The sequence below is a fragment of the Xenia sp. Carnegie-2017 genome, unplaced genomic scaffold (assembly GCF_021976095.1).
Source record: "Xenia sp. Carnegie-2017 unplaced genomic scaffold, XeniaSp_v1 HiC_scaffold_3, whole genome shotgun sequence".
NCBI lineage: Eukaryota > Metazoa > Cnidaria > Anthozoa > Malacalcyonacea > Xeniidae > Xenia > Xenia sp. Carnegie-2017.
In genome coordinates, this window is record NW_025813493.1 from 5319376 (window position 1) to 5340144 (window position 20769).

The 20769-nt window shown below is 31.0% G+C and overlaps 2 protein-coding genes across 2 annotated transcripts in view; both read left to right on the forward strand.

Moving 5' to 3' along the window:
- The first annotated feature begins 5964 nt into the window (after positions 1-5964).
- LOC124454964 (C-type lectin domain family 4 member E-like) lies at positions 5965-9065 on the forward strand. Its single transcript, XM_047005716.1, has 3 exons — positions 5965-6103; positions 6983-7099; positions 8932-9065. The coding sequence occupies exons 1-3, from the start codon at positions 5965-5967 to the stop codon at positions 9063-9065; spliced, it is 390 nt and encodes a 129-aa protein (XP_046861672.1).
- A 1-nt stretch (position 9066) lies between these two features.
- LOC124454965 (fibrillin-2-like) overlaps positions 9067-20769 on the forward strand; it is a gene marked incomplete at its 5' end in the record, with an annotated part of 50075 nt that continues 38372 nt past the window's right edge. Inside the window, 5 exons of the mRNA XM_047005717.1 lie at positions 9067-9325; positions 11095-11217; positions 12689-13084; positions 14849-14971; positions 18693-18815. Coding sequence (XP_046861673.1) covers positions 9067-9325; positions 11095-11217; positions 12689-13084; positions 14849-14971; positions 18693-18815 — 1024 coding nt within the window. The remainder of the gene's footprint in view (positions 9326-11094; positions 11218-12688; positions 13085-14848; positions 14972-18692; positions 18816-20769) is intronic.

The window sequence follows — 20769 nt, forward strand, 5'->3', positions numbered from 1 at the left end:
TTAATTTCTGCAATTACGGCTCTTTATCCAAAATATAATTAAAAATCATCAAAATTTGTGTCCCCGTCCACAGAAAAGTACTTCTCTTGTGTTGATATCAAAATTCAAGAAGCCAATATTACTAGCACTTTAAGACAAGACAGTTTCTACTTCAGTTACATTTTTTCTAAGCTGCTGTTTGAGAAGAATAGAAAACAACTCGTCAGAACTTAAATAAGAAATTTCATTGATAGCCAAATTGCCTCTTATATGGTAAGTAATGAAAACATAAAGAAAACCTAAAATTCAGAGCCTATCACATAATTTAAGAACAATAGCTCTTATGGATTAGTCATCCTTATCAATACCATACATTTCATTTATCATAGTAATGCTTATACGTAATCCAACAGATAATCTAATACAATCTTTATCTTATAAAAAACTTAAAGCCTTATGAAACATTTTTGTATGTTTTTTTTTAAACATTTTCTGTAGTTAAGAGTAGCTGCCATTTGTAATTTGACTAATTTAAAATTTTTAAAAAAACTTTTACTGCTTTGCAAATCTTTTTATCATTTTATATTTATCCTTATGATGAAAACAATAACGAATTGATTGATCACAACAAATCATAAAGTTCTACTAATTGATATTTATGAATGTCTGGAAATGTATTATGTCATATTTCCATTCATACGCCAAAGAAAATCGTAGCTACATCAAAAATATTTGAAGCAACCATCGTTCGTATTTTTGTTCTAAATACAGACAACAAAAAAATGATTTCCAACTATCATAGACATTTAAAATTTATAAAATATTTGTAATGCGTTTTGCGTATTTACATGGGAATGATTGTAAAAAAAAAATTGAATGCATGTGTAATAAAGAATATTGGATTGGACATTAAAACTAAGATTTATGATTGAGGGAAATGATAAAGAAAAAGAGGTACATAATTCAATAAATTGAAATGGGGCAAATCATCATTAAACATCAATACAGAAGTCATTTTAAAAAGCAAGGAATGCATGTAAAACAAATGATGCATTTTTCGTCTCATGTTTCTTTTGCTAAAATTATTCAATATTGCAAGAATATTTTTGACAATGGCAAATGCCTTTTGATTGTCTAAAACAAAATATTTGAAGAAGTAAGAATTTTTTAATACTGCAAAGTTGCATTCCTCTATTTAGCTTTTTAGATTTTCTTTACTTTAGCAGTTCTGTCAAAATACTTATAAATTTCATTCAATTCAAAATTTATATAATTATGAGAGGCGAACTTCTCTATACGACTGACAGATGTTGTAAAGCAGAATATCATGTATTGTTTAACGGCATCCATTTCTGTAATTAGATGATATGTAGAGAGGCCAGCGAGTCTGTTGAACACTGCGCAACAGACTATTTGGCATTTAATTTTGCTGACTTAGTTCAGCAATACGTCTTTTACATTTATCTGGTAAACTGAGTTAACATGAGTAAATTTGAAATCAACCCATTTTAATTTTTTTCTAAGCCGCTCTTGGTGAATTTCAAATATTGGGTCATTTCTTCATAGTGCACATTGAACTGTTTTCTTTCTTTCTTTGCTTTTGCTTCCTAGAAACCTTACATCTATTTATTCAAAACACGTTCTAGGCTAATGAACTCTATTTATATGAATTGTTGTAAACATGAGTCTTTAAAAATGAACAATTTGTCTAATCTATTGCAACAATATCCAATCATCATAAATTATCTAAAAGCAAACGTAAAAATACTTTTTGGGGAAGGAAGTTAAAATGTTACATAATTCTAGAAATCAATACTTGATTTATGTACCAAAAAAAATTTTAAGAACAAATGATTATATGATTATATTGATGATAAGCCTTTCATAAAGAAAGTAAATGTTTTACTACAAAAGCTTTAAAGAAAATAGTAATCGTCCACCTTTTTATAAATAGAAAATAAAGATGATATCAAGCTCAACAAAAGCGTTTCTTGGGACTCTCATAATCCTGTCTATTAATGGCCAAATAGTAAATGGTAATGACGACATATCAATCTGCAAGAAAAGCTTAGAGACATTAAAAGACAACGTTAAAGAATGGATGGAAACTTGCGTTGATAAAAATGGCAATGAAGATAACACAGCTGCATGCAAGGAAGTAAAACAATACAACAAAGAAATGATGCAAATGCAAACAGAAATGTGTTTTCACAAAGGTACAATCTTTAGATTTGACAAATTTTCATAGTTTCTTGTTCATAGCATCAAAAACAATATTCAAAAAAAAATGTAGAAGTTTTGCAGCCAATCTAATTTCAGTTATTAGTAATATTTCTACAGTAAAAAATTCTTTCTAAAAATACATATTCTGCTCTTTCACAAAATATTATGATCGTAAAGTCTACAAAAATTTGTATTTTTTTAATCCACTCTCATCGTTGTTATTTATAGTTTTTTTATTATTTATTTAGATGTTTATCCAAAGCCATATTTGATTATTAGGAGCTTTGATAAAATATACTCTGTTGATTCTATTACTGGAGATATTCATGTCAGCACTATTAATGGATCCAGTAAGAATAAATTTCACCATGCATCAAGATATAATGACATAGAAATTGATGTAGTTGAGAATGTGCTTTACTACATTGATGACAACGACATCAAACGGGGAAATCTTGACTTGACTAGAAACGAAATTTTTGCGAAAAACGTTTTTGTTCATGATATTACAGTTGACTGGATTGGTCGTCGTCTCTTTTACATCGACTCCACGAACATAATCTACCAAATTTATTTGAAAAACAAAATTAGAAGTGTTATGAGGCTTCAACCAGGCTTGCAATTTTCCAGCATTGCATTTGACTCAAAACATGGGTAAGGCGATATTGAAATTCTTCTATTTACTTGTAAGCGTAAAATTAATAAACTATGTCAATCTATTGGAGGGTTTCTTAAGCAAATTAAGAGTTTTTGTTTTTAGAGACGGTGTTTTAATTTAATAGAAAAGTTGAATTTTATAAGTTTGTATTATGATTTGTTTTTTAGAGGTTTAATAATAGAAAAAGAAATCGATTTTCCAGGGAAATCAAAACTCGTTTTTTACCGAGGGAGTGAATATTAAGTATTTTATGATAGTGTTTTATGCAGTGTGGTGTTTCAAATGCGATGTTTTCGAACACATGACCTCTGCGGTGCCGTTCCGGTTCTCTGATCAACTGAGCTATGAGTGACCGCAGATGTCATTGGTTTTAATCCCGTTGAGTCACTTGAATTTTTCAGGTTCATGAAACAACTGCTTAAATTCTCCAGCAAAGTGCGAAGATCATATCTTCATTTATTTAAGTATTTTGTTGGCTATAAAGAAACAAACGTCATATAGCTCGACAGATTTTTATTAAAATCAACGTCTTTCGGAGAGATTTGGCCAGCAAAATTTTATTGCGTGATCATAAGGCATTTCAAAACCTACTGCAATAATGAACAAGTTTCGTGTGATTATTCAGCACACATGCAGCAGAAAATAACATGCAGATCCTGAAATTTTAAATATCGACAGCGATATTTATGCTGAGCAACCAAAGAGCTTTGAGAAAAAAGGTAACAACGGAGGGATCAATGTTTATATATGATGAAGTCATTTAATGAAATAAAACAGAGCGGTAGAAACTGAAACAAAATATTAAATAATTACTTTGCACATAAAACTTTAGTCAAATACTCACAGAACCTTGGCTTTCTACAACCTACAAAAAAGTAGTACAACTTCACTGTGCAACTTAGTGTTGTACATTTACTTTCATTACTGGCTTCAGCTAGCCACCTAAGAGCACTTTTCTTTGTCAGAAAAAGCAATTTGCTTGACGCCTCCATGGTAATCATATGCTTAATAAGATAAGCCCTACACAAAAGATTTCAACAAAGTGGGAGCATTGTTTGTTGCTATACTGTGCTCTTTTTATACTTTTTTTAAGGCGGTGTAAGAGATGTGCAACAATCTCATTACGAAATGGCAATAAAGTTTTAAAATATTCACGAATGTGGTGAACATAAAAAACCTCAACTTTTCGTTTTGTAACGAAGATAAAAAGAACTACACACATTCCAACGTAGTTACATGAAAAATATAAAAATGGATTTTATTTTCAAAAATGTTGCAATTTGAAAAAACATAATCAATATATCAAGTTATAGTTTTTCAAGCCTTCTTTTAACTTGCATTGAATGGCAGAGTATATTTAAAAGTCGAGAGCTGCAAATTAAGTGGCTGCACACTTCCATTTAATAAATCAATTCACACATCAAATCAAATCACATGAATGGAAAATCATTCCACTAACTTTAGCTCATGCAGTGTTTCTTAGTGTAGCTTAGGCAAACGTTAGGTCTGTATCTTCTACTGATGATGAATCTGAAGATAATTATCATGTGAATAAAAAGAAATTGGCTTAAAAGCCTTGTGGATCAGAGCTTTCTGAATATGTTATAAATAATTTACGACTTTAAAATAATTTCCTCTTCTAACGATTCCTATGAGCTCTTCATTGATGAGAGCCTTCTACTCAACAAACACAAGCCTTCACTCTTCGTGCAAGGAGGTTGCATTCCACTTAATCTTTCTTAACTTTACTATATTTTATTTCCCAACTTCTTTATCATGTAATCCATTTGACACCGCCTCCTTTAGTCGTAATTTAACACCTTTTGTAAATACAATATCTTGCTGTTACTCAAATGCGTAATATATTTAAGAAATGTATTGGGGAATGCAAATATGCTGCGATGATACTCAAAACTTCCAGATGCATCAAACATTTTTGATAAAGGAAAAGACATAGTGTTCAAGCAGTTTTTGCAGTCTGCTCAATCCAAAGATTCTTTGAAACACGAATATGACAAGGCGATAGAATCATCATTTTCAAATGATAGCAATAGCGATAGTTCCAGTGTCAACGTTTTTTTGATTTTTCAGAAAAACAATGAAAAAATTTGACAATTAAAAAGAGAAGGTTAAGATAGTTTTAAAAAATTGTTTGTCCAAACAAACTGAAAAAAAATTATCAACAAAAGACAATGTTTTTGAAGCTATAGCTCTTTTAACGACATTTGTGGACGATGATCCATCCAAGGAGCTGCTGCTTTTCATGCAAGATGAAACTGAAAAATTAAGAAAGCTTAAAATTGAAATGACAAAGCTTTCTTAATTTTATATCTTCATTAAATGGTGCATATCATTTACCAACACCAAATTTTCAATTCGAAGTAAACTTCCACGCATCAGCTAATTTTCAGCATTATCAATTACCAACACAATTCATTCAGCAGCCACTCCAAACTACAACATTACTCATTCCAACAATAATCTCAAACAATACCAATCATTATAGAAGTTATGTGAATAAAAATAACATATTACATTTATTATTATGCTCTGAATAACATGCAGTGTTTAATTACTTCATATATTTTAGTTCTGTTTTTTAAAAAGAGATTTTAAATGATAAAGATGATCTTTTCCTGTTAGTTACAATACCTTTATGTTGCTATATTATCAAATTTTATGATTATGTTCCATTAAACGGTCTATATATGAAGGTAGTTCTGAATACTTTAACAACATCTTTGTCTAAACTAAAAAATAGTCTATCTTTCCTTTCTTCCATCTATTAGCTTGCCAATTGTTTATGTATTTCAGTACGTATAGAGAAAACTAATGTACAAATATTTTTATTAAGGTATCTATTCTTGGCAGAAAGTACAAAACGTTTCTTATAGTTATGGAGCATGACTGCAAATAAACATCATATTTTTTCCGTTTCACTTCAGTCAATAGCACTTGATCTAACGCTTGACATGGCTAAAGAGAAGATTTATTGGCGAGTTTTAAACGGAAATGTTTTTTCTTGTGATTACAACTCCCATAATGTAATTGATTTTGGAACTTCACGAGGTCCCATGGCAGTATTTGGGGAATTCATTTATATCATGACTAGTGTTGGACAAAGTGTCGTTAGCGTCCATAACACAACAGATCAACGTACGAGACGTAAATATTTTCTTCCTTTAAACAACACTTATCTTGATTTGGCTGTAGCAAAACACAGTACCACTCCTGATTCAAACGGTAGGTAAATATTTACCTTTTTGACATAATAATCTAAGACTTGCAAAAACTCCCACGCTAATGTTCATAAAATAGAAAGACGTTAAAAAGTTCAAAGTTACATTGTTTTAGTAAACGGTTGTTCTTCCTTCCAAAATTATAGAAAACTTGATGAACATTATGTTTAAAGTGCAAAGTGCTAATTTGGACATTTTGGCGTTTGTCTATTCTTATCAAACTTCTAGCGTGGTAATTTAAGTCTTTATTGTTTCTTACATCATTTAAACAATCACTTAGGCTTGAAATCAGTCTTAAAAAAAAACAAACATGAAAATAGATTGAAAGACAAAACGTCCAAATTAAGCATGTTGTGCAGTGAGCTTAAGGTTTATCAAATTTCTTAAAATTTCAGTATATTGCAAAACAGAGTTTAAACTTTTACATTTTAGGATAAAACTAGATTTGAAACTTTTCATTTTTTGTGCATGCTGTTCAAATTGAGGCGATTACAAAGTACTCTCATGGTTTTCGAGATTAATTTTTATTCATTTTACTTTAAATCCATGCCAAAATACATGAGCTTTGACACATTTTGTGAGAACTACTGATGAATTGATAATTTTCTGAACATTTTTTAATTATCTAACTTCTTTAGTATATCACTTATAGTGTCCCAAACAGCCAGCAAATTTGTTCATACTCTGTAAATTTTCAACATTTATTTAATTGTTTTGTTTTTACGAAATGCGCGAACACCAAAATTATCAACATTGCATAACAAACTTGCTTGCTGGGTACGTCAACGTGGATACTGAGTGACAAATTGCGTTCTTTGAGGAAGAATATATTTCGTTTGAAATCCCTGTTTGATTTCATTTTTAATTTTATTGATCGATATAGCGACAAGCACTTTTAACTTTCCTTTGTGTGGACCCAACACATACTATCGTAAAATTAATGGAACATTGAACTGCACGTGTATGGAAGGATACTCAGGAGAATGTAACTCGTGCCAAGGTATGGATCCATTACTGTCTTTATCAAGATTTTTTATCACCGATCATGAATAAAAAGTATCTCCGTGCAGTTTTAAAACTTTGTTCTTTGTTGAGAATCCTGAGCTGTTCTCTGTGCTGTTGCTTCTGTGCAAGGAATTTGCTGCATCTATATTTTACATGCAACCACAAAAATAAGGCTCACAGCCACACATACAAGTTCATCATTATCAATACAATCAAGCAGGAAATCAGTAATAAATTTATGAAAAGCTTTAATACACTTAAAACTTCCCCAGCACACAACATTAAAAGTGTATGGTTCTCTAAATGACAATAGCATATGTTAGCATTAACACATTTTGATTTTCTCTACATTAAGGAGGGGGTAGGGTTAGGGTTAGGGTAAGGGTTAAGGTTAGGGTTAACACTCCTCCTGAAGTTAGTAATCTAGCTATAGCCCTGCTAACCTAGATACACCATATTAGACAGTTTTGAGTTTATTATTGGTTGGCTTTCTAAAACTAAGAATTCTGTAAATCCAAACTTTAAATAGCATTTTCACAGACATGCTTCCAGACCTCTTAGAATGAGTGCACCTCAATCATATTACATCAAATGTCTTCAATCAATGGATTGTAGCTTTATGAACTTATTCCAAGAGCAGACAAATATGGCCGTTATCCGATTACTCAGTAGGCTATGTAGGCGGAGGCTTACATTCCCGCGTTTTAAAAAGTCCTGTTCTCTTTAAACATAGTTTTTACTCTTTGCCATTCTAGATGAGATAAATGATCAAAATTTCAATAATATATCTTGTTGGAAACTATACGATATACTCTTATAATGCTCTATGTAAAGAACTCATAAAGTAGTGAGTTTATCTCGTTCGAAATTTAAATTTATTCTGTAATGTTTACACTATGAGTAACAAAACTTAAGCAAAGACAAAGGAGCATAAGAAACGGAAACGTCGTCAAAAGACTGAACTTTTTGGAGAAAGTCATATCACTTAAAGTCCCACAAATTTTTCTAAGCCTACAGGCCGCGCAACAAGTCATCCGCCGCTTAGTATGGGTGGTATGCACTGATAATGTTCATTCATACATATCTTGTTAATTTTCGATGTAAGAAAATTAGGTTTTACTGTTAAGCATTCACTTCCTTTAAAAACGTAAATAAGCAATTTTTTTAAGAGGTACAATAAAAAAGGTCAAAAAATGTATGTAAATAATGTGTAATAATGTTTTTTGGTAGATGGCATCAAATTTCTACTGGTTCAATAAAATGTCAAATGACTTTCTTACTATTCAATTTAACGCTATTATAGTTAAAGCTATTATAGTATTTTTTTTCTCGATTACAATATTATGAAATAAATTAGTTTTTGTCTAAAAAAGACAGTTTATTATGCACAATATAAATGCTAAAAAAATCCACAACAACACTTAGCGATTATTATAACCATCCATTTAAACACGAAGGTTTCCCCTTATAATTAAAATGTCAAGTGTTAGCCGGACTACATAAGCTTCACATCAATTTCTTTTATTTCTTTTAAAATTTCTATACAATTTTTTTAAGAATTGTATTCTATTTTTCTTTAATCTGCAACTTGTGGCTACTCTACAAAACCAGCTCAAAGTCTCTCCTTATTCCTTAAAAACCCTTTAGGTATTGAAAGACTTGTTTTAAAAAACATATGTCTGCAAAACACAATCCTGCCTGTTTAAGCATTTTCAGTCAGCTTTTACAGTTTAAAAGTGCATATTAAATATTCTATTCTATTCGTACAAATCATTCTGAAAACAATTACTTGTTATTGTTGTCTTATTTATTTTTTCATTCGTCTAGCAAGCTGTCCTTCTGATTGGTTGCATATAGAATCATCTTGTTATTTCTTCAGTGCAAAAGCAGCAACATGGAATAAAGCAAGAAAACTTTGTCAACAGAAGGGAGGAGATCTTGCTGTTCCAAAAAAATGCTGAGAATAATGCCATTTTAAGAATCATCTTGAGAAAACGCCGTAAACATTATTTTATTGGTTTGTATCGCAATAAAAGCGACAATCAGTTCTACACAGTTCAAAATGGCAAGCCCAATTTCACATCATGGCGTTGGGGACAACCTAGTCACGAAAGATTTGGCATAGAGGACTGCGTTATTATTTTTTTTCGCACGTGGTTGGACGTTGGATGTGGGCGTCACTTTAACTTCATCTGTCAACGTGAGAGACGTAATTTAAACTGTGAGTAGCTTCTATAATTATCAATAGATTAGGTACTTTACATAAATGTACTATTTTGTGGTAAAATTGGTGCATTCTTTACTTATTGTTTTCCTCCAAAAAATGTTAGAACTAAAGAACTCATTCGACCATGTAGCAGATTGTTGAGCACTAAAAGCTAATTCTGAACTTTTATGCAACTAAGAGTGATTCAATCAATGGCCCAAAGTGAAATGTTAATGGCTTGAAGACAAATAATTCTTTTATCGCCAAAATAGTTTAACATATTCAACTAAATTTAATGTGGTACCAAATTTGGCCAATTTGAAAAATTGCAAGTATATCTTGGTTCATACTTAAAGATGTCAATTCAATAAAGAACTGGTATGCAGGGAATGGTCACTTAAATATCAAGTATAGTTGAGAGTTTTGCTTAGTAATAGTTTTGCTCGAGTAAATGTGTCAAAACGGAACCTTAGATGAAGCTTCCACAAACTTATATAAATTCAAAAGACCTGCTTTTAGGCAATAATGAAAATGCCATACCTTCTTAGCCATTCCTATTTACATAACTTCTTTGTCCGTCACGCCCTACTGCTGAGCACATTAGGTCACAAAACATGAATATTCGCATATATATGAATATTCAACCCACCCTCCAATCAACGTTCTAGTTTTGGACCTGGTCGTAGCCAACCTGCTTGCATTTAGTCTTGTTTTGTTAGTTTTTGTGTGTTGATTTACTTAGAAAACAATAAATTTGAAAATGAACAGTGCTTGATGGAACAATGAATAAGGCTTGATTGAAAAACTTTTTTTAAATTTTACGGCAAGATGCAACGTCTCCAAATATCGCTGCTTTTTGTATTAAGATATGCATATCAATGACGACATGCTTGAATCAAATATGATTTTTCCACTTCTGGTAAAATATTTTTTCAAAGGATTTATTGCGGGTAAACAGTCAAGCTTGTTTGGTATAAATGATATGCTTCAATTTCATATAATTTTGTTAGTCGATGCATTTTCTGTTGCAAAGATAATCCAACATCTTTAATTAACAAACTCAAAATTTCTGACACTTGCAACGACAGGATAAGATGAGTAATATGCCCTTGTTGTGTGAATTTTTCCAAAGCTAATCTTATTCCTTTAAATGGCTAAGTTGTTTTTCGTTATTTTTTTAACGATGAAAATAATTCAAAATAGCAACCGTCGTGGGTATACGTCACACTTCATAATTCATAATCCTATTAGCTATGTAAGAACTAGGTTTGATTTATATCATAAATGCCGCCTTATCAGTCTCACTACCAGATTTAACTTTCTTTATGTGTGGTTCTGCTTCTAGCCCTTGGTGAGCAATCTTCTATCGTGTACAGTAAATGATCGTTAATTAATGTATTATGTTAATAGACTCATTCTTTTTGTTAAAAATCAAACGTAGTCTGAACGATTTACAAAAATATTTGTCTAAACGAATCTAAAAAGTTGTGTTACAAGTAAATTACTAATACATACAGTCCCCAAAAATCACATATCTCACTATACTCTCATTTGTTACAAAATTTATTTGACGTTTCACATGTTGATTTGTTCATATAAAATACATGTATTAAAAATTTAGTACAATTATGTTTTTACATTCTCGTAAACTCAATTAAGAAATATTCAAACGTAATAAAGTAAACAAAAAATTTCATATTAATTTATTACACATCTTTAAAGTAGACATAAAATTGCTTAATTTATGGTACACATTTTCAAACAACTTTATTGTAAAACATTAGATATCGGCGAATGTCAGTCTTCTCCTTGTGGCAAATATCACAAATGCATAAATATACCAGGCTCATACGAATGCCTATGCGCCGCTGGATACAAACTAGACAAATCCAAAAAGAAATGTATCGGTAAGTTGGTCTTTCTAGATCTTTTAACTTATGTTGCAAGCTTACGTGACTTCATGAAAATTTCTTGAAAACTGCTTGAACTATTAAAATATGGGAAATGCTTGACAAGGTCTTGTATTCAAATGCACAAATTATTAGCTAACTGAAGAAGGGCGTTTCTCTAAAGTCTCTGCTGATTAAGTGAATTAAAAATTAAATAGATAACAATTAGTGGTTTATGTTACATTAGAACTGACTTGAGCTTGTTTAAAGTAAGCATTTTATGTGAAACCAACATAAAGTTGGCATTCACTTAATTAGAATTCAATTTATAAGTAAAGACAGTGAAATGTGGTTCTTATTGGTCAATAGCTGTGTTTTCATTAGTCTGCGCAAAACAGATATGAATTCAACCAATCAAATCAATCAAATTGAAAATCGATCATAAATGTATTTTAGAGGTAAAGTTAAAACGTCTGTTTTCAATTTGTCTGTTTCACTTTATTGTTGCTTTATAAAAGAAATAAATGATGTTTTTGTGTTTGCACTGGCTTATGCAAACCTTAGAGACGTTTTCTGAGAACTTTCGAATTCTCAATCAGCTCTCATGCTCTATCTTCCAAAGGCCTCCTCGGGGATGGCATAAGCCTGTGCAAATACATTAAACAACTTTTATATCTTAACTAAAGGCCACGTCATTGTTTATAATATTCTTAGGTTGTTGGTTTAAAATATAACATCTGTCATTTTAGTTAACACATATGGTCAAAAAATTATGTGTAGTGCAAATGTGCAATTGCTATTTTTCATGTAGCTATTGCTGAAAAGGCGAATTAATTATTTTAAATAACGTTTATCAATCAATCAACAATGACAACAGCAAGCACTTAAAAAGAAAGTAGATTGGCGTAAAAAAGAGCTATATTTGACGGCTTACCTTAAGTTCATGCACATTTTTGGTGTTATGATTTCCTTATTTTAGTATTTCTATCTGGATTAAAATATTATGGAATGAATTAGTTTTTGTCTAAAACAGACAGTTTATTATGCACAGTATAAATACTAAAAAAATGCTTAACAACACTTACCGATTATTATAACCATCCATTTAAACACGAAGGTTTCCCCATATGATTAAAATGTCAAGTGTTAGCCGGACTACATAAGCTTCACAATCAATTTCTATTATTTCTTTTACAATTTCTATACAATTTTTTTAAGGATTGTATTCTATTATACTTTACTCTGCAACTGGGTTGCTACTCTACAAAACCAGCTCAAAGTCCCTCCTTATTCCTTAAAAACCCTTTAGGTATTGAAAGACTTTTTCTAAACAACATCTGTCTTCAAAACACAATCCTGCCTTTTTAAGCATTTTTAATCAGCTTTTACAGTTAAAAAGTGCTTATTAAATATTCTATTTTATTCGTACAAATCATTCTGAAAACAATTACTTGTTCTTGTTGTCTTATTTATTTTTTCATTCGTCTAGTAAGATGTCCTTCTGATTGGTGGCATATAGAATCATCTTGTTATTTCTTAAGTGCAAAAGAAACAACATGGAATAAAGCAAGAAAACTTTGTCAAGAGATGGGAGGAGATCTTGCTGTTCCAAAAAATGAATTTGAGAATTTTGCCATTTTAAGAACCATCTGGAGAAAACGCAGTAAACATTATTTTATTGGTTTGTATCGCAATAAAAGCGACAATCAGTTCTACACAGTTCAAAATGGCAAGCCCAGTTTCACATTATGGCATAGGGGAAAACCTAGTCACAAAAGATTTGGCATAGAGGACTGCGTTATTATTAATTATATCAGGTGGTCTGACGCTGGATGTGGGCGTCACTTTAACTTCATCTGTCAACGTGAGAGACGTAATTTAAACTGTGAGTAGCTTCTATAATTATCAATACATTAGCTACTTTATATAAATGTACTATTTTGTGGTAAAATTGGTGCATTCTTTACTTATTGTTTTCTTCCTAAAAAATGTTAGAACTAGAGAACTCATTCGACCATGTAGCCGATTGTTGGGCACTAAAAGCTAATTCTGAACTTTTTATGCAACTAAGAGTGATTCAATCAATGCCCCATGGTAAAATGTTAATGGCTTGAAGACAAATATTTCTTTTATCGCCAAAAATAGTTTAACATATTCAACTAAAATTAATGTGGTAACAAATTTGGCCAATCTGTAAAATTGCAAGTATATCTTGGTACATACTTAAAGATGTCAATTCAATAAAGAACAGGTATGCAGGGAATGGTCACTTAAATATCAAAAATAATTTAGAGTTATGCTTAGTAATAGTTTTGCTCGAGTAAATGTGTCAAAAACGGAACCTTAGATGAAGCTTCCACAAACTTATATAAATTCAAAAGACCTGCTTTTAGGCAATAATGAAAATGCCATACCTTCTTAGCCATTCCTATTTACATAACTTCTTTGTCCGTCACGCCCTACTGCTGAGCACATTAGGTCACAAAACATGAATATTCGCATATATATGAGTATTCAACCCACCTTCAATGAACGTTCTAGTTTTGGACCTGTTCGTAGCCAACCTGCTTGCATTTAGTCTTGTTTTGTTAGTTTTTGTGTTGATTTACTTAGAAAACAATAAATTTGAAAATGAACAGTGCTTGATGGAACAATGAATAAGGCTTGATTGAAAACTTTTTTAAATTTTACGGCAAGATGCAACGTCTCCAAATATCGCTGCTTTTTGTATTAAGATATGCATATCAATGACGACATGCTTGAATCAAATATGATTTTTCCACTTCTGGTAAAATATTTTTTCAAAGGATTTATTGCGGGTAAACAGTCAAGCTTGTTTGGTATAAATGATATGCTTCAATTTCATATAATTTTGTTAGTCGATGCATTTTCTGTTGCAAAGATAATCCAACATCTTGAATTAACAAACTCAAAATTTCTGACACTTGCAACGACAAGATAAGATAATTAATATGCTCTTGTTGTGTGAATTTTTCCAAAGCTAATCTCATTACTTTAAATAGCTAAGTTGTTTTTCGCTTTTTTTTAACGATGAAAATAATTCAAAATAGCAACCGTCGTGGGTATACGTCACACTTCATAATTCATAATCCTATTAGCTATGTAAGAACTAGGTTTGATTTATATCATAAATGCCGCCTTATCGAACTCACTACCAGATTTAACTTTCTTTATGTGTGGTTCTGCTTGTAGCCCTTGGTAAGCAATCTTCTATCGTGTACAGTAAATGATCGTTAATTAACGTATCATGTTAATAGACTCATTCTTGTTGTTAAAAATCAAACGTAGTCTGTATGATTTACAAAAATATTTGTCTAAACGAATCTAGAAATTGTGTTACAAATAAATTACTAATACATACAGTACCAAAAATCACAGATCTCACTATACTCTCATTTTTTACAGAATTTATTAGACGTTTTAGATGTTGATTTGTTCATATCAAATACACGTATGAAAGTTTTAGGACAATTATGTTTTACATTCTCCTAAAATCAATTAAGAAGTATTCAAACGTAATAAATTAAACAAAAAATTTCATATTTATTTATTACACATCTTTAAATTAGACTTAAAATTGCTTAATTTATGGTACACATTTTCAAACAACTTTATTGTGAATTATTAGATATCGGCGAATGTCAGTCTTCTCCTTGTGGCAAAGATCACTCATGCATAAATATCCCAGGCTCCTACGAATGCCTATGCTCCACTGGATACAAACTTGACAAATCCAAAAAGAAATGTATCGGTAAGTTGGTCTTTCTAGATTTTTTTAATTTATGTTGCAAGCTTACGTGACTTCATGAAAATTCTTTACTGTTGAAAACTGCTTGAACTGTTAAAATTTGGGAAATGATTGACAAGGTCTTGTGTTTAAATTCACAAACTATTAGCTAACTCAAGGAGGGCGTTTCTCTAAAGTCTCTGCTGATTAAGTGAATTAAAAGCTAAATAGACAACAATTAGTGGTTTATGTTACATTAGAACTCACTTAAGCTTGTTTAAAGTGAGCATTTTATGTGAAACCAACATAAAGTTGGCATTCACTTAATTAGAATTCAATTTATAAGTAAAGACAGTTTGCCATTCAAGATTAGATAAATAATTAAAATTCCAGAAATATATCCTGTTGGAAACTGTACGATATACTATTATAATGCTCTATGTATAGAACTCATAAAGTAAAGAGCTTATTTCGTTCGAAATTTAAATTTATTCTATAGTGTTTACACTATGAGTAACAAAACTGAAGCAAAGGCAATGGAGCATAAGGAATGAAAACGTCCTCAAAAGTTATATCACTTAAAGTCCCACAAATTTTTCTAAGCTTACAGGCCGCGCAATTAGTCATCCGCCGCTTAGTATGGGTGGTATGCACTGATAATGTTCATTCATACATATCTTGTTTACTTTCGATGTAAGAAAATTAGGTTTTACTGTTAAGCATTCACTTCCTTTAAAAACCTAAATAAGCAATATTTTAAGAGGTACAATAAATAAGGTCAAAAAATGTATGTAAATAATGGGTAATAACGTTTTTCAGTAAATGGCATTAACTTTCTACTGAGTTTAATAAAATTTCAAATGACTTTCTTGCTATTCAATTTAACGCTATTAGAGTTAGACTAGAATTTTTTTATTCAGACATAAAAATTTCATGTAAGCACATTACCATGAAATTGACTTTAATCTGGAAAATTAGGAATGTTATTTGAAATGGGCGTAAAAATGAGCTATATTTGACAGCTTACCTCAAGTTCATGAACATTTTTGGTGTTATGATTTCCTTATTTTAGTATATTTTTCTCAATTAAAATATTATGGAATGAATTTGATTTTAGTCTAAAACAGACAGTTGATTATGCACAATATAAATACAAAACAAATCCACATCAACACTTAACGATTATTATAACCATACATTTAAACACGAAGGTTTCCCCTTATAATTAAAATGTCAAGTGTTAGCCGGACTACATAAGCTTCACATCAATTTCTTTTATTTCTTTTAAAATTTCTATACAATTTTTTAAGAATTGTATTCTATTTTCTTTAATCTGCAACTTGTGGCTACTCTACATAACCAGCTGAAAGACCCTCCTCATTCCTTAAAAACCCTTTAGGTATTGAAAGACTTGTTTTAAAAAACATATGTCTGCAAAACACAATCCTGCCTGTTTAAGCATTTTCAGTCAGCTTTTACAGTTTAAAAGTGCATATTAAATATTCTATTCTATTCGTACAAATCATTCTGAAAACAATTACTTGTTATTGTTGTCTTATTTATTTTTCATTCGTCTAGCAAGCTGTCCTTCTGATTGGTTGCATATAGAATCATCTTGTTATTTCTTCAGTGCAAAAGCAGCAACATGGAATAAAGCAAGAAAACTTTGTCAACAGAAGGGAGGAGATCTTGCTGTTCCAAAAAACAATGCTGAGACTAATGCCATTTTAAGAATCAGCTTGAGAAAACGCCGTAAACATTATTTTATTGGTTTGTATCGCAATAAAAGCGACAATCAGTTCTACACAGTTCAAAATGGCAAGCCCAATTTACATCATGGCGTTGGGGACAACCTAGTCACGAAAGATTTGGCATAGAGGACTGCGTTATTATTTTTTTTTTCGCACGTGGTTGGACGTTGGATGTGGGCGTCACTTTAACTTCATCTGTCAACGTGAGAGACGTAATTTAAACTGTGAGTAGCTTCTATAATTATCAATAGATTAGGTACTTTACATAAATGTACTATTTTGTGGGAAAATTGGTGCATTCTTTACTTATTGTTTTCCTCCTAAAAAAATGTTAGAACTAAAGAACTCATTCGACCATGTAGCCGATTGTGGAGCAGTAAAAGCTAATTCTGAACTTTTTATGCAACTAACAGTGATTCAATCAATGCCCCAAAGTGAAATGTTAATGGCTTGAAGACAAATAATTCTTTTATCGCCAAAAATAGTTTAACATATTCAACTAAAATTAATGTGGTACCAAATTTGGCCAATCTCAAAAATTGCAAGTATATCTTGGTACATAATTAAAGATGTCAATTCAATAAAGAGCAGGTATGCAGGGAATGGTCACTTAAATATCAAAAATAATTTAGAGTTATGCTTAGTAATAGTTTTGCTCGAGTAAATGTGTCAAAAACGGAACCTTAGATGAAGCTTCCACAAACTTATATAAATTCAAAAGACCTGCTTTTAGGCAATAATGAAAATGCCATACCTTCTTAGCCATTCCTATTTACATAACTTCTTTGTCCGTCACGCCCTACTGCTGAGCACATTAGGTCACAAAACATGAATATTCGCATATATATGAATATTCAACCCACCCCCTCCAATGAACGTTCTAGTTTTGGACCTGGTCGTAGCCAACCTGCTTGTATTTAGTCTTGTTTTGTTAGTTTTTGTGTGTTGATTTACTTAGAAAACAATAAATTTGAAAATGAACAGTGCTTGATGGAACAATGAATAAGGCTTGATTGAAAAACTTTTTAAAATTTTACGGCAAGATGCAACGTCTCCAAATACCGCTGCTTTTGTATTAAGATATGCATATCAATGACGACATGCTTGAATCAAATATGATTTTTCCACTTCTGGAAAAATATTTTTCAAAGGATTTATTGCGGGTAAACCGTCAAGCTTGTTTGGTATAAATGATATGCTTTAATTTCATATAATTTTGTTAGTCGATGCATTTTCTTTTGCAAAGATAATCCAACATCTTGAATTAACAAACTCAAAATTTCTGACACTTGCAACGACAGGATAAGATAATTAATATGCCCTGTTGTGTGAATTTTCCAAAGCTAATCTCATTGCTTTAAATGGCTAAGTTGTTTTCGTTTTTTTTAACGATGAAAATAATTCAAAATAGCAACCATCGTGGGTATACGTCACACTTCATAATTCATAATCCTATTAGCTATGTAAGAACTAGGTTTGATTTATATCATAAATGCCGCCTTATCAGTCTCACTACCAGATTTAACTTTCTTTATGTGTGGTTCTGCTTCTAGCCCTTGGTGAGCAATCTTCCATCGTGTACAGTAAATGATCGTTAATTAATGTATTATGTTAATAGACTCATTCTTTTTGTTAAAAATCAAACGTAGTCTGAACGATTTACAAAAATATTTGTCTAAACGAATCTAAAAAGTTGTGTTACAAGTAAATTACTAATACATACAGTCCCCAAAAATCACATATCTCACTATACTCTCATTTGTTACAGAATTTATTTGACGTTTCACATGTTGATTTGTTCATATAAAATACATGTATTAAAAATTTAGTACAATTATGTTTTTACATTCTCGTAAACTCAATTAAGAAATATTCAAACGTAATAAAGTAAACAAAAAAAATTTCATATTAATTTATTACACATCTTTAAAGTAGACATAAAATTGCTTAATTTATGGTACACATTTTTAAACAACTTTATTGTGAAACATTAGATATCGGCGAATGTCAGTCTTCTCCTTGTGGCAAAGATCACTCATGCATAAATATCCCAGGCTCCTACGAATGCCTATGCTCCACTGGATACAAACTTGACAAATCCAAAAAGAAATGTATCGGTAAGTTGGTCTTTCTAGATCTTTTAACTTATGTTGCAAGCTTACGTGACTTCATGAAAATTTCTTGAAAACTGCTTGAACTATTAAAATATGGGAAATGCTTGACAAGGTCTTGTATTCAAATGCACAAATTATTAGCTAACTGAAGAAGGGCGTTTCTCTAAAGTCTCTGCTGATTAAGTGAATTAAAAATTAAATAGATAACAATTAGTGGTTTATGTTACATTAGAACTGACTTGAGCTTGTTTAAAGTAAGCATTTTATGTGAAACCAACATAAAGTTGGCATTCACTTAATTAGAATTCAATTTATAAGTAAAGACAGTGAAATGTGGTTCTTATTGGTCAATAGCTGTGTTTTCATTAGTCTGCGCAAAACAGATATGAATTCAACCAATCAAATCAATCAAATTGAAAATCGATCATAAATGTATTTTAGAGGTAAAGTTAAAACGTCTGTTTTCAATTTGTCTGTTTCACTTTATTGTTGCTTTATAAAAGAAATAAATGATGTTTTTGTGTTTGCACTGGCTTATGCAAACCTTAGAGACGTTTTCTGAGAACTTTCGAATTCTCAATCAGCTCTCATGCTCTATCTTCCAAAGGCCTCCTCGGGGATGGCATAAGCCTGTGCAAATACATTAAACAACTTTTATATCTTAACTAAAGGCCACGTCATTGTTTATAATATTCTTAGGTTGTTGGTTTAAAATATAACATCTGTCATTTTAGTTAACACATATGGTCAAAAAATTATGTGTAGTGCAAATGTGCAATTGCTATTTTTCATGTAGCTATTGCTGAAAAGGCAATTAATTATTTTAAATAACGTTTATCAATCAATCAACAATGACAACAGCAAGCACTTAAAAGAAAGTAGATTGGCGTAAAAAAGAGCTATATTTGACGGCTTACCTTAAGTTCATGCACATTTTTGGTGTTATGATTTCCTTATTTTAGTATTTCTATCTGGATTAAAATATTATGGAATGAATTAGTTTTTGTCTAAAACAGACAGTTTATTATGCACAGTATAAATACTAAAAAAATGCTTAACAACACTTACCGATTATTATAACCATCCATTTAAACACGAAGGTTTCCACATATGATTAAAATGTCAAGTGTTAGCCGGACTACATAAGCTTCACAATCAATTTCTATTATTTCTTTTACAATTTCTATACAATTTTTTTAAGGATTGTATTCTATTATACTTTACTCTGCAACTGGTTGCTACTCTACAAAACCAGCTCAAAGTCCCTCCTTATTCCTTAAAACCCTTTAGGTATTGAAAGACTTTTTCTAAACAACATCTGTCTTCAAAACACAATCCTGCCTTTTTAAGCATTTTTAATCAGCTTTTACAGTTAAAAAGTGCTTATTAAATATTCTATTTTATTCGTACAAATCATTCTGAAAACAATTACTTGTTCTTGTTGTCTTATTTATTTTTTCATTCGTCTAGTAAGATGTCCTTCTGATTGGTGGCATATAGAATCATCTTGTTATTTCTTAAGTGCAAAAGAAACAACATGGAATAAAGCAAGAAAACTTTGTCAAGAGATGGGAGGAGATCTTGCTGTTCCAAAAAATGAATTTGAGAATTTTGCCATTTTAAGAACCATCTGGAGAAAACGCAGTAAACATTATTTTATTGGTTTGTATCGCAATAAAAGCGACAATCAGTTCTACACAGTTCAAAATGGCAAGCCCAGTTTCACATTATGGCATAGGGGAAAACCTAGTCACAAAAGATTTGGCATAGAGGACTGCGTTATTATTAATTATATCAGGTGGTCTGACGCTGGATGTGGGCGTCACTTTAACTTCATCTGTCAACGTGAGAGACGTAATTTAAACTGTGAGTAGCTTCTATAATTATCAATACATTAGCTACTTTATATAAATGTACTATTTTGTGGTAAAATTGGTGCATTCTTTACTTATTGTTT

Coding starts and splice junctions, on each gene's coding strand:
- LOC124454964 (XM_047005716.1), top strand. CDS start 5,965: ATGACTAGTGTTGGACAAAGTGTCGTTAGCGTCCATAACACAACAGAT. Junction 6,104..6,982: donor TACCACTCCTGATTCAAACG/GTAGGTAAATAT, acceptor TGATCGATATAG/CGACAAGCACTTTTAACTTT. Junction 7,100..8,931: donor AGAATGTAACTCGTGCCAAG/GTATGGATCCAT, acceptor TCATTCGTCTAG/CAAGCTGTCCTTCTGATTGG.